The sequence below is a fragment of the Bos taurus genome, chromosome 7 (genome assembly GCF_002263795.3).
Source record: "Bos taurus isolate L1 Dominette 01449 registration number 42190680 breed Hereford chromosome 7, ARS-UCD2.0, whole genome shotgun sequence".
Lineage (NCBI taxonomy): Eukaryota > Metazoa > Chordata > Mammalia > Artiodactyla > Bovidae > Bos > Bos taurus.
In genome coordinates, this window is record NC_037334.1 from 19748876 (window position 1) to 19761042 (window position 12167).

Sequence of the window (12167 nt, forward strand, 5' to 3'; positions counted from 1 at the left end):
TCAATAAGAAACAAGGGAAGGAGGGAGGGAGGAAGGAAGGGAAAAAGGGAAGGACCATTTCTATGGGTTGGAAGACTCAACACAGTATGCAAAAGTTATCAAGTTTTGGAACTTCCCTGGCTGTCAGTTGGTTAAGACTACACATTCTAATGCAGAGGGGTGTGGGTTCCATACCTGGTCAGGGACCTAAGATCCCACTTGTGGCACTGCCTAAAATTAAAAAAAAAAAGCCTAATCTCCCCCAACTGATACACAGATTTAGTGCTATTCCTGTCAAAATCTCTGCAAGATTTTTGGGTAAATACATCCAGATTTTTCTAATGTCCAGGCAGCCTAACAGGCCTCCTGGACATTGTGTCACTGTCTAGTCTCATTCCCTCACAGCTCTGGCACCAGATTCCTTTCTCTCCCTTCCAGGTCTTTGCTTAGGCAAGTGCCCCTGTTGATGCCCCCTACACCACACCAGCAGCCCCCTCCTCTGTTCCCTGACTCCAACCAGGCCTCCCTGACTCCCTGACTCCTTGCAGGGTCAGAGAGACCGGGATTTCCCTAGAGTCTCTGGACCTGCCCGGCCCAGCCCCCGCCCAGGGCTGGCAGGGGAGGGAGCTCTGGAGCTGACAGAGAGAGGAAATTCCCCTGGAACCTGTTTCTCAGCTTCCTGGCTCAGCTGGAGCACCCGCTGGAGGGAGAGGCCAGGCCGGGCCAAGGACCCTGGCCCGTCATGGCCTTGGCCCTGAGCCCGCCCCGGGTCCCCAAGCCCAAGAGCGCCCTGCCCCTGCACTACTATGAGAGCTTCCTGGAGAAGAAGGGACCCCGAGATCGGGTAAGACAGGCTGGGGAGCTGGCACTGCTGGGTGGCCCCTGGGCAGGTGCGGCACCTCTCTGAACCTAGACCTCCCCAGCCTGCTGAGGAGGATGAGGTGGGTGCTGGTTGGGGCAAGGCATAGACTGGGGGCTGGGAAAGGTTCTGTCTGTCTGTCTGTCTGTCTCTGATCTAAGCTCTTTCTCTTTCTGTCTCTCCCCGCTTGGACTGGTCTCTTTCTGAATCTCAGATATAAACAGGAATAGGGACTTTCTCAAGGAAATGGCGGTGGGGGCGGGGAGGGGGGTGTCTTCTGACACCACTCCCTACCCCCCATCCCTCCTCCCCCAGCCCTGAACTAACTCTGTGAACCTTAGCCACAGGGGTCAAGGTCCATACAGATTGCAGGTGGGGACAGTGAGAGGTACTGGGGGCTGTTGCCAGTCAGGGGCCCAATGAGTGTGTGTGTGTCCTTCTCAGAATAAAGCTCAACTCCTCCATTCCGCTAAGGCCCACCCTCATCCGCCACTAGAACCCAAACCAAGCACCCTTTTCCCTGCCTTTGCCCTGGAAGTTTCCTCCTTTCCTTCTACCTTCATGCATTCAAATCCTCCCCAGCCTAGAAAGCACCAGAGGCAGGAGATCTCAGGGGTTAAGAAAGAGGTTTATTTATCTGTGAACACACCTCAAAGCATGTGGGGGATCTTGGTTCCCCAACCAGGGATCAAATCCACCCCCCCTGCAGTGGAAGTCAAGAGTCTTAACCACTGGACTTTCAGGGAAGTCCTAGGCAGGTACCATAATTATCTACTATTTTATAGTAGAGGCACGAAGAGCTTAAACAGCATTCAGGGGGTGACACATAGCTGGTGTATGACAAAGCAGATGAGTTTGTCCACTTACTGCTTTCTTCCCAGTGCCTGGCACACAGTAGTTCTTCAGTAAATGATAGTTAAATGTATGTGTGTATCTAGGATGTATCTATAGATGGACAGATGGGTGAATGGGTGGACAGACAGGTGCTGCTGCTGCTGCTGCTAAGTCACTTCAATAGTGTCTGACTCTGTGCGACCCCATAGATGGCAGCCCACAAGGCTCCTCTGTCCCTGGGATTCTCCAGGCAAGAATACTGGAGTGGGTTGCCATTTCCTTCTCCAACGCATGAAAGTTAAAAGTGAAAGTGAAGTCGTTAAGTCGTGTCTAACTCTGTGCGACCCCATAGACGGCAGCCCACCAGGCTCCTCCGTCCCTGGGATTTTCCAGGCAAGAGTACTGGAGTGGGGTGCCATGTCCATCTCCAGAACCGACAGGTGAAAGGATGCATAAGCACAAATATACTTGGGAGACACTGCAGGTTTGGTGCTGGATCACCACAATAAAGCAAATATTGCGATAAAGTGAGCCATATGAATTTTTTTTCATTTCCCAGTGCTTTATAAAAGTTATGTTGACACTAGTCTGTATCCTGTTGTATGTAATAGCACTATATCTTTTTAAAAATCAGCTCATAATCATCTGCTTTCTTTTTAATTAATTATTTATTTTTGGCTGTGCTGGGTCTTTGTCGCTGTTCGAGGGCTTTCTCTAGTTAAAGTCAGGGGAGGCTACTCTGTAGTTGCGGTGCATGGACTTCTCATTGTAGTGGCTTCTCTTTTGGCAGACCATGGGCTCCAGGGCATGTGAAATAGCACTGTATCCTAAAAAGACAATGTACATAACTTAATTTAAAAATAATGCTTTTGGAAAAATGACACCAGTAGATACTTCTTTGACTCAGAATAGCCACAGATGTTTAATTTGTTTAAAAACAAAACCCCACAATATCTGTGAAGTGCAATAAAATGAAGCATGCCTGTACACAGGTGGATGGGTGAGGACATAAGTGGATAAAAGAATGGATGGATGGCTGAATCAATAGGTGGCTCGATGGATAGATGATCACTGTCAATATAAGAGCTATCCTCATTGTGAAAGTGTTAGTCACTCAGTCATGTCCAACTATTTGCGACTCCATGGACTGTAGCCCACCAGGCTTCTCTGTCCAAATACTAGAATGGGTAGCCATTCCCTTCTCCAGGGGATCTTCCCAACCCAGGGATTGAGCCCCCATTGGTCTCCTGCATTGTAGGCAGATTCTTAACCATCTGAGCCACCGGGGAAGCCCTTTCTGCTGCTGCTGCTAAGTCGCTTCAGTCGTGTCCAACTCTGTGCGACCCCATAGATGGCAGCCCACCAGGCTCTGCTGTCCCTGGGATTCTCCAGGCAAGAACACTGGAGTGGGTTGCCATTTCCTTCTCCAATGCATGAAAGTAAAAAGTGAAAGTGAAGTCGCTCAGTCGTGTCTGACTCCTAGCAACCCCATGGACTACAGCCTACCAGGCTCCTCCGTCCATGGGATTTTCCAGGCAAGAGTACTGGAGTGGGGTGCCATTGCCTTCTCTGAGGGAAGCCCTTACGGACTCATTAATTTACTTCCTCTTTCAGGAAGTCTTCCCCAATTTAGCAATTTGAAGTCCTCTCTCCTCTGCAATCTCTTGGCCCAGGGTCTGTCTCTACCTGAGGGTGCTAATTTCTCTTCTCTGAAAGATTTTAGTGCCTCTGCTTTCTCTGTGGGCTGCCCTGGTGGCTGTAGGTGATGAAGGAAACCATGTAAAGATCTGGGAGAAGCATGTTTTGGCAAAGAGGCCAGAAGGTGCAAAGGTCCTGAGATAGAGAAGGATGGAGGTGCCCAGCTCTGCCACCTCACCTCCCTCTCTTTCTCCACCTCTGGTCCACAGGATTACAAGAAGTTCTGGGCAGGCCTTCAGGGCCTGACTCTGTATTTCTACAATAGCAATCGGGACACTAAGGTAAGGATGGAAATGAAGCCTCAAGAATTGGCCTGCCCTTGACCCTAGGACCTAACAGAGGGTGTGGACAGGATGTCCTAGCTGGGGGGGATGAGGCACTCAAACTCTGTCTTCTGTGCTCCCAGCATGTGGAAAAGCTAGATCTAGGAGGCTTTGTGAAGCTCACAGATGAGGCTCCCTGGGGAAACTCCCATGACCCTAGCACCCACTTCTGCTTGGTCCTTCGGAACCAGGAGATCAAGTTCAAGGTAAGTCTCTTAAGGGTGGCTGGTGGGAGACCCTTCCTCCATGTCACACCCACCATTAACACATACCAACACAAAGTCACACAGAATTTATCACTGGGTTTGTATCACTAGGCAAATCATTAACCTCTCTGGGCCTCAGTTTCTACAAGTGAAAAATGAGATAATATGTGTAAAATCCCCAGAACACAATCTGATCCACAAGGACCGCAACTGCCATCATTCAATCTTCAGCTAACATTATTGAGCACCTATTGTGTTCCAGACACTCTTCTTAGTCACAGCAGTGACTAACACAATTTAAAATTCCTGTGCTAAGAACTAATTTGTGTCCGACTCATTGTGAACCGCATGGACTGCAGCACGCCAGGCCTCCCTGTCCAACTCCCAGAGCTTGCTCAAACTCATGTCCATAGAATCAGTGATGACATCCAACCATCTCGTCCTCTGTCATCCCCTTCTCCTGCTGTCAGTCTTTCCCAGCATCAGGGTCTTTTCCAGTGAGTCAGTTCTTCACATCAGGTGGCCAAAGTTTTGGAGCTTCAGCTTCAGCATCAGCCCTTTCAGTGAATATTCAGGGCTGGTTTCCTTCAGGATTGACTGGTTTGATCTCCTTGCAGTCCAAGGGACTCTCAAAAGTCTTCTCCAGCACCATAATTCAAAAGCATCAATTTTTCGGCTCTCAGCCTTCTTTATGGTCCAACTCTCACATCTGTACATGATTACTGGAAAAATCATAGCTTTGATTATATGGACTTTTGTCAGCATAGTGATGTCTCTGCTTTTTAATATGCTAACACCATACACAAAAATAAACTAAAAATGGATTAAACACCTAAATCTAAGACTATGTACTATAAAACTCCTAGAGGAAAACATAGAACACTCTTTGACATAAATTGCAGCAGTATCTTTTTGGATCCAGCTCCTAGAGTGAAGGAAATAAAAACAAAAATAAACAAATGGGACCTAATTAAACTTAAAAGGTTTTTCACAGCAAAAGAAACCATTAAAAAACCAAAAGACACCTATAGAATGGGAGAAAATATTTGCAAACAATATGACCAACATAGGATTGATCTCCCAAATATACATACAGCTCAATATCAAAAAAACAATCAACTCAAACAAAAAATGGAATATCTAAATAGACATCTCTCCAAAGACATACAAATGGCCAAGAGACACGTGAAAAGATGTTCAACATCGCTAACTATTCAGTTCAGTTCAGTCTGTCAGTCGTGTCTGACTCTTTGCAACCCCATGAATCGCAGCACGTCAGGCCTCCCTGTCCATCACCAACTCCCAGAGTTTACCCAAACTCATGTCCATCGAGTCAGTGATGCCATCCAGCCATCTCATCCTCTGTCGTCCCCTTCTCCTCCTGCCCCCAATCCCTCCCAGCATCAGAGTCTTTTCCAATGAGTCAACTCTTCGCATGAGGTGGCCAAAGTACTGGAGTTTCAGCTTTAGCATCAGTCCTTCCAATGAACATCCAGGGCTGACCTCCTTTAGGATGGCCTGGTTGGATCTTCTTGCAGTCCAAGGGACTCTCAAGAGTCTTCTCCAACACCACAGTTCAAAAGCATCAATTGTTTCGTGCTCAGCTTTCTTCACATTCCAACTCTCACATCCATACATGACCGCTGGAAAAACCATAGCCTTGACTAGACGGACCTTTGTTGGCAAAGTAATGTCTCTGCTTTTGAATATGCTATCTAGGTTGGTCATAACTTTCCTTCCAAGGAGCAAGCGTCTTTTAATTTCATGGCTGCAGTCACCATCTGTAGTGATTTTGGAGCCCAGAAAAATAAAGTCTGACACTGTTTCCACTGTTTCCCCATCTATTTCCCATGAAGTGGTGGGACCGGATGCCATGATCTTCGTTTTCTGAATGTTGAGCCTTAAGCCAACTTTTTCACTCTCCACTTTCACTTTCATCAAGAGGCTTTTTAGTTCCTCTTCACTTTCTGCCATAAGGGTGGTATCATCTGCATATCTGAGGTTATTGATATTTCTCCCGGCAATCTTGATTCCAGCTTGTGTTTCTTCCAGTCCAGCGTTTCTCATGATGTACTCTGCATATAAGTTAAATAAGCAGGGTGACAATATACAGCCTTGACGAACTCCTTTTCCTATTTGGAACCAGTCTGTTGTTCCATGTCCAGTTCTAACTGTTGCTTCCTGACCTGCATACGGATTTCTCAAGAGGCAGATCAGGTGGTCTGGTATTCCCATCTCTTTCAGAATTTTCCACAGTTGATTGTGATCCACACAGTCAAAGGCTTTGGCATAGTCAATAAAGCAGAAATAGATGTTTTTCTGGAACTCTCTTGCTTTTTCTATGATCCAGCGGATGTTGGCAATTTGATCTCTGGTTCCTCTGCCTTTTCTAAAACCAGCTTGAACATCAGGAAGTTCACGGTTCACGTATTGCTGAAGTCTGGCTTGGAGAATTTTGAGCATTACTTTACTAGCATGTGAGATGAGTGCAATTGTGCGGTAGTTTGAGCATTCTTTGGCATTGCCTTTCTTTGGGATTGGAATGAAAACTGACCTTTTCCAGTCCTGTGGCCACTGCTGAGTTTTCCAAATTTGCTGGCATATTGAGTGCAGCACTTTCACAGCATCATCTTTCACGATTTGGAATAGCTCAACTGGAATTCCATCACCTCCACTAGCTTTGTTCATAGTGATGCTTTCTAAGGCCCACTTGACTTCACATTCCAAGATGTCTGGCTCTAGGTCAGTGATCACACCATCGTGATTATCTGGGTCGTGAAGATCTTTTTTGTACAGTTCTTCTGTGTATTCTTGCCATCTCTTCTTAATATCTTCTGCTTCTGTTAGGTCCATACCATTTCTGTCCTTTATCAAGCTCATCTTTGCATGAAATGTTCCTTTGGTATCTCTGATTTTCTTGGAGATCCCTAGTCTTTCCCATTCTGTTGTTTTCCTTTATTTCTTTGCATTGATTGCTGAAGAAGGCTTTCTTATCTCTTCTTGCTATTCTTTGGAACTCTGCATTCAGATGTTTATATCTTTCCTTTTCTCCTTTGCTTTTCACTTCTCTTCTTTTCACAGCTATTTGTAAGGCCTCCCCAGACAGCCATTTTGCTTTTTTGCATTTCTTTTCTATGGGAATGGTCTTGATCCCAGTCTCCTGTACAGTGTCACGAACCTCATTCCATAATTCATCAGGCACTCTATCTATCAGATCTAGGCCCTTAAATCTATAGGTCTTCTTATTGAAGACCTGAAGGAGGTGAGGAAGCCAGCAGTGTAGAGATCTGAGAAACAACTTCAGCAGTACAAACAGCATGTGCAAAGGCTCTGAGGCTGAACTATGCCTGGCATGTTGGAGGAACAGTGAGAAAGCCACTGTGGCTGGAGCAGAGTAAGAAAGGAGGAAAGCTGGAGGGCATGAGGGCAGGGAGGGGATGGGACAGGTTGTGTAAGACCTGTGGGCCACAAGGAGGGCCTGGGTTTTAACCCTGAGGGAGGTAGAAATCAAGGGAGGGTTTCACACATAGGAGAGGTATGATCTATGTGTGTTTTTTTTTTTGAAATGTGGATGTGAACTGCCCTGGTGGTCCAGTGGCTCAGAATCCACCTGCCAATGCAGGTGACATGGTCCAGGAAGATTCCACCTGCTGTGGAGCAACGGTATGCGCCACAACTACTGAGCCCAAGTGCCACAACTACTGAAGCCCATTTGTCCTAGAGCCCATGATCTGTGACAAGAGAAGCCACTGCAACAAGAAGCCTGCAAACTGCAACTAGAGAAAGCCTGCGTGCAGCAATGAAAACCCAGCACAGCCAAAAATAAATTAATTATATTAAAAATAGTTGATGTAATAACATTAAAGAATAGTACCCCCATATTACTAAGGACTTATATTCAGACATCATTCTAAATTAACCTGTTCTAACATTTAATTTTCATTAAACAACCCTCAGACACAGGGATGCTTATTCCTTACTCCCATTTCACAGATGGGTAGACCAAGGCTCATCAGCCAGGCATACTTTTTCTTTTGCTCCCCAGGTAGAGAGCCTGGAGTCTCGGGAGATGTGGAAAGGCTTCATCTTGACAGTAGTGGAGGTAAGAGTGGTTAACCCCGGCCCTTCTCTCTCTCCTTCCCCACTTGGCCTGTTCAGAAATCCTTTTTAAAATGTCCGTTCCCCAAACAAACCTCTCAACCTCCTCCTTAGTCTCAAACTGGCGGCCTCTGAACCAGGTGTAAACTATCTGCGTTTTGTTTTGCCAACAAAGTGCTATAAATTTAAAAGTCAGCTGCTGTCGTTTAAAAACCAGGAGTGTTAGAAAACAGCCCCGATTTCTATGTTACTCAATTGCTCCCCGTCTGGCCCTACAGGCTGTTGAGTTTGAGATCCTCCATGCTAGCATTTGCTCTGTCCGTCCCCCTCACGGAAGTCCTCTTTAAGACCTCTCTGCCCCTGAGGTGTCAGGCGGCTCGGGAGCCCCGTCCAGACCTGGGTTCCATCCTGGCTACATCCGCACCTTTGCCTCAGTGTGCCCCCTGTGACACGGTCACAGGCGCCCATTTCCTGATCGCCCCAATCCCCGTTCAGCTCCGCGTCCCGTCCAACCTGACGCTGCTGCCAGGACACCTGTACATGATGTCCGAGGCCCTGGCCAAAGAGGAGGCCCGCCGTGTGCTCGAGATGCCGTCGTAAGCGCCCGTGGGTCTGCAGGATGGTGGCGGGCTGGAGAACATGGGGCCGCAGAGGGCAGTGAATGGGGTCTCCTGGCGTTGGGTCTTGGGTACATCCGGGCAGGGGTGGGGATTGGGTCCCCACAGTTGGGAGCCCGACTGGGTGTTTGGGGCGGTTCTGGGTTCCTGACCGCGGGTCTGGGTCTTCAGGGGCGGGTTTAGATGCCGGGGTGGCGGGTGTGGGGCTCTGAGTGTTGGCCTCCGTTCCCGGAGGGCAGGCATGGGCTTGCAGAGGCAGAGTCTGGGTCTGTGGGGGGGAGGGGGGGTGGTTAGGCAGGGTCTCCAGGGACCAGGTGACGGCTAGGTGAGCTTGGCTGGGTGCCCAGGGGCGGGGTTACGTTTGGAGGGCGTGGCTGTGTCTCTGGGGGCGGGGCCTGCACCTGTGAGTGACGCTGCTCGCCCCAGGTGCTTCCTGAAAGTGAGCCGACTGGAGGCGCAACTGCTCCTGGAGCGCTACCCTGAGTGCGGGAACCTACTGCTGCGGCCGAGCGGGGACGGCACGGACGGCGTGTCAGTCACAACGCTTCAGACGCTCAATGGGTGCGCATGCGCGGCTCCGGGTGGGCGGGGCGTCGGGTACAGGGGCGTGGTCGGGTAGCGGGGCGGTGTCACATTGTGGATGGGGCCTGGGAGGGCCCTCCTAGTGGAATCCCTCAGGGCTTGGTTCTCCCGGAGGACACTGCCAGGAGCAGGGTCTTTCTTGAAGGTGGAGTCTTTTGAGGGCCTAGTCCCACGCCGAGAGCCACGCCAGGATGTGGGGTGGTTAGGGTTAGGCCCTTCTTGGGGGCGGGGCCCGGGCGAGGGACGGGCCCTTCCTTGTCCTCAGCCAGGTCATGCACTCGCCCCCTATCCTGTCAGGACGCCGATGGTCAGGCACTACAAGGTGAAGCGCGAGGGCGCCAAATACGTAATCGACGTGGAGGAGCCGGTGAGCATTGGGCCGGGTCCGGGGAAGCGCAACGGCGTGGGCTGCACCCCTTCCACGCCGGCCCTGATAGCATCCCCTCTCTGACCCTAGTTCTCTTGCACCTCGCTCGAAGCAGTGGTCAACTATTTCGTGTCGTACTCTAATAAGGCGCTGGTGCCCTTCCTGCTGGATGAAGACTATGATAAAGTGATAGGTTGGTAGAACCTCAGGGAACTAGGTTGGAGGGAGGGCTCAGTCCACGCCTCTCCCGCCGCCTCCCCAACCCGGACACCCTTGGGTCAGCCCCCAGCTGCCGTGCCTCCTCCAGGCCGCCCTCTCTGTTCCAGGCTTCGTGGAGGCGGATAAAGAGAATGGCGAGAGTGTGTGGGTGGCGCCCTCGGCCCCCTCCACCTCCGGCCCAGGTGATGCCCCCTCCCCGCGGACGCCGCTGGGGCAGAGTGGGAAAGGACCTAGGACTCTCATGGCTCCACCTGTGCCCAGTCTTGTACCTAGAGTTGCAGGGACCCAGAAAGTACCCAGACCCTGTCCTCTACGTGCTTCCAGGTTATGGAGGGAATGGACAGGGCTGGGCGCACACACTCGCAATCCTGAGGGGTTGAACCTGAAGCTGGAAGGCGAGGGGTGGGGGAGTGCGGGGGTGGGGGCGCAACCTAGAGTTGGGGAGAAGAGGAGGATGGGCAGAGTCGGGGGGAAGTCTTCTTGGAAGAGTGGGTGTTTGCTAAAGTTCTCAAAGGATTTCATTAGGAAGAGATGGGAAATCAGGCTGGGAGGTGGTCCAGATTATGGAGCAAAAGGAAGAGATTGGAAAAGTGGAAAGGTCTGTGGGATGAGCAGTATGGTCTTCCCTGGGCTGGGCAGATGCTGAGGACCCTGCATGCATGACACATACACAAATGTATGTACAATGTACACAAATGTACATACACACACACATGCCACTCATGAACATAAACCTGTGTGTGTCCACCTGCATAATGAGAAGTTCCTATGTAGACAGTGGCTCCACCCATGCATAAACATGGGTGTCATACAGTTCCAGTCCCATATAGCACACATATATATACTTCAAGTCACAATCATGTGTGTACACACAAATTGCAGACATATCCACTCGTGAGCACAAATTCAGACCTTTACAGATACATGTGTGTATACACTAATACAGACAAATGCTGTAGCACGTACCTTAGCATCCATGAGGTGTCATGCATGCACAAGAGTATAAACCCTTTGCTTAGTCGCTCAGTCATGTTTGACTCTGACCCCATGGACTGTAGCCCACCAGGCTCCTCTGTCCATGGGGATTCTCCAGGCAAGAATACTGGAGTGGGTTGCCATGCCTTCTTCCAGGGATCTTCCCAACCCAGGGATTGAACCCAGGTCTCCCACATTGCAGGTGGATTCTTTACAGCCTGAGCTACCAGGGAAACCCTTTACTTACTTTCAACTTATGAAATTCACCCAGTGTCCATGCATTGCTACCTAGGGACACACATCCACAGACATAAACAGGCCCATGCCCAGACACACATGCATGGACACATAGGCCTGTATCCAGGTGTGCACACACACATCCCCACTGGTGTCTCTGTTCCACATGGGCCCCGACAGTGACCACAGTTTCCCACCAGGTCCTGCACCCCCCAAGGGTGGCCCTAAGCAGCTGCCTCCCACATCCATCACGCCTGCACCCAGTCTGGACAAGCTGCCTCCACTACCGGACCAGGATAACAACTATGTCATCCCCATTGGAGACACCCCAGCTGCCAGCTACATGAACGAGGATGGTGGGTAGGGGACCGGGGTGGCTAGAGCTGGCAAGAGGTAGCAAGCTGGTGACTGGATGTGACATACTACATCTTTGTCCACGCAGTGCCTTCCCCCAGTCAACTAGTTGTTCCAAAGCCCAGGCGGTTGGTCAAGCTACAGGCAAAGCTTCCAAAGCCACCTACTGTGCCCAAGTCAGGTATGGGAGGGGTCCCTCCTCCAAGCCCCTCCCCTGTCCAGCTGAGGGTGCGCCTCAGCCTTCATCTGTCTGTTCCTGCAGAGCCCAAAGGCCTCAACAGTGGCCCAGCCAAGAAGCTGGCAGCCAGCTCAGCACAGGCTTTCTCGCCCACCACAGGTAAGGGGTCAATGTAAGAGGGCTTTTCAAGTGGGGAACCCAGGTGGTCACACTCTGGAGCACTCTGTGCTTGGTTTAATGCTCTGCTGTGTCCATCTTGAAGTTCCTCATGGCCACTGAACACATTTTCATCTTACGCTGCAGTGATCCTGGGTGGATATAAGCAGGGAAAGCCTAGATTGGGGGTCTCTGGTGCCACTGGAGCCTCAGGTACCCTTACCCTCATTCTCAGGGCTGGCAGATGTGACAGCAGAACTGGAAGAGAAACTGCAGAAGAGGCGGGCACTGGAGTAGGCAGCTGAGCGCATGGCAGACCAGCGGGTCCATCTCCAAGCACCACACACCAGTCAGGTGGATCCCTCCTCCCAGAATTAAAGCTCAAGCAACCCCAGGAGCTGTGTTTGGCTTGGCTGGGTGGGTGGTGCGGGGTCTGTTAGATGACTGCCCACAGCTGGTTCCAGTGGTCCTCAGTTCAGCAAAAC

At 50.3% G+C, this 12167-nt stretch overlaps 1 protein-coding gene across 3 annotated transcripts; it reads left to right on the forward strand.

The window, feature by feature from the left end:
• The first annotated feature begins 620 nt into the window (after positions 1 to 620).
• Positions 621 to 12076, forward strand: STAP2 (signal transducing adaptor family member 2). Of its 3 annotated transcripts, XM_005208917.5 has the most exons (13): positions 646 to 823; positions 3580 to 3651; positions 3777 to 3899; positions 7945 to 8001; positions 8493 to 8593; positions 9041 to 9175; positions 9494 to 9563; positions 9654 to 9756; positions 9890 to 9964; positions 11195 to 11350; positions 11437 to 11529; positions 11611 to 11685; positions 11918 to 12076. In XM_005208917.5, the coding sequence occupies exons 1-13, from the start codon at positions 722 to 724 to the stop codon at positions 11977 to 11979; spliced, it is 1224 nt and encodes a 407-aa protein (XP_005208974.1). In that variant the 5' UTR covers positions 646 to 721; the 3' UTR covers positions 11980 to 12076.
• Positions 12077 to 12167: the final 91 nt, after the last annotated feature.

Coding starts and splice junctions, on each gene's coding strand:
- STAP2 (XM_005208917.5), top strand. CDS start 722: ATGGCCTTGGCCCTGAGCCCGCCCCGGGTCCCCAAGCCCAAGAGCGCC. Junction 3,652..3,776: donor ATAGCAATCGGGACACTAAG/GTAAGGATGGAA, acceptor CTGTGCTCCCAG/CATGTGGAAAAGCTAGATCT. Junction 8,594..9,040: donor CGTGTGCTCGAGATGCCGTC/GTAAGCGCCCGT, acceptor TGCTCGCCCCAG/GTGCTTCCTGAAAGTGAGCC.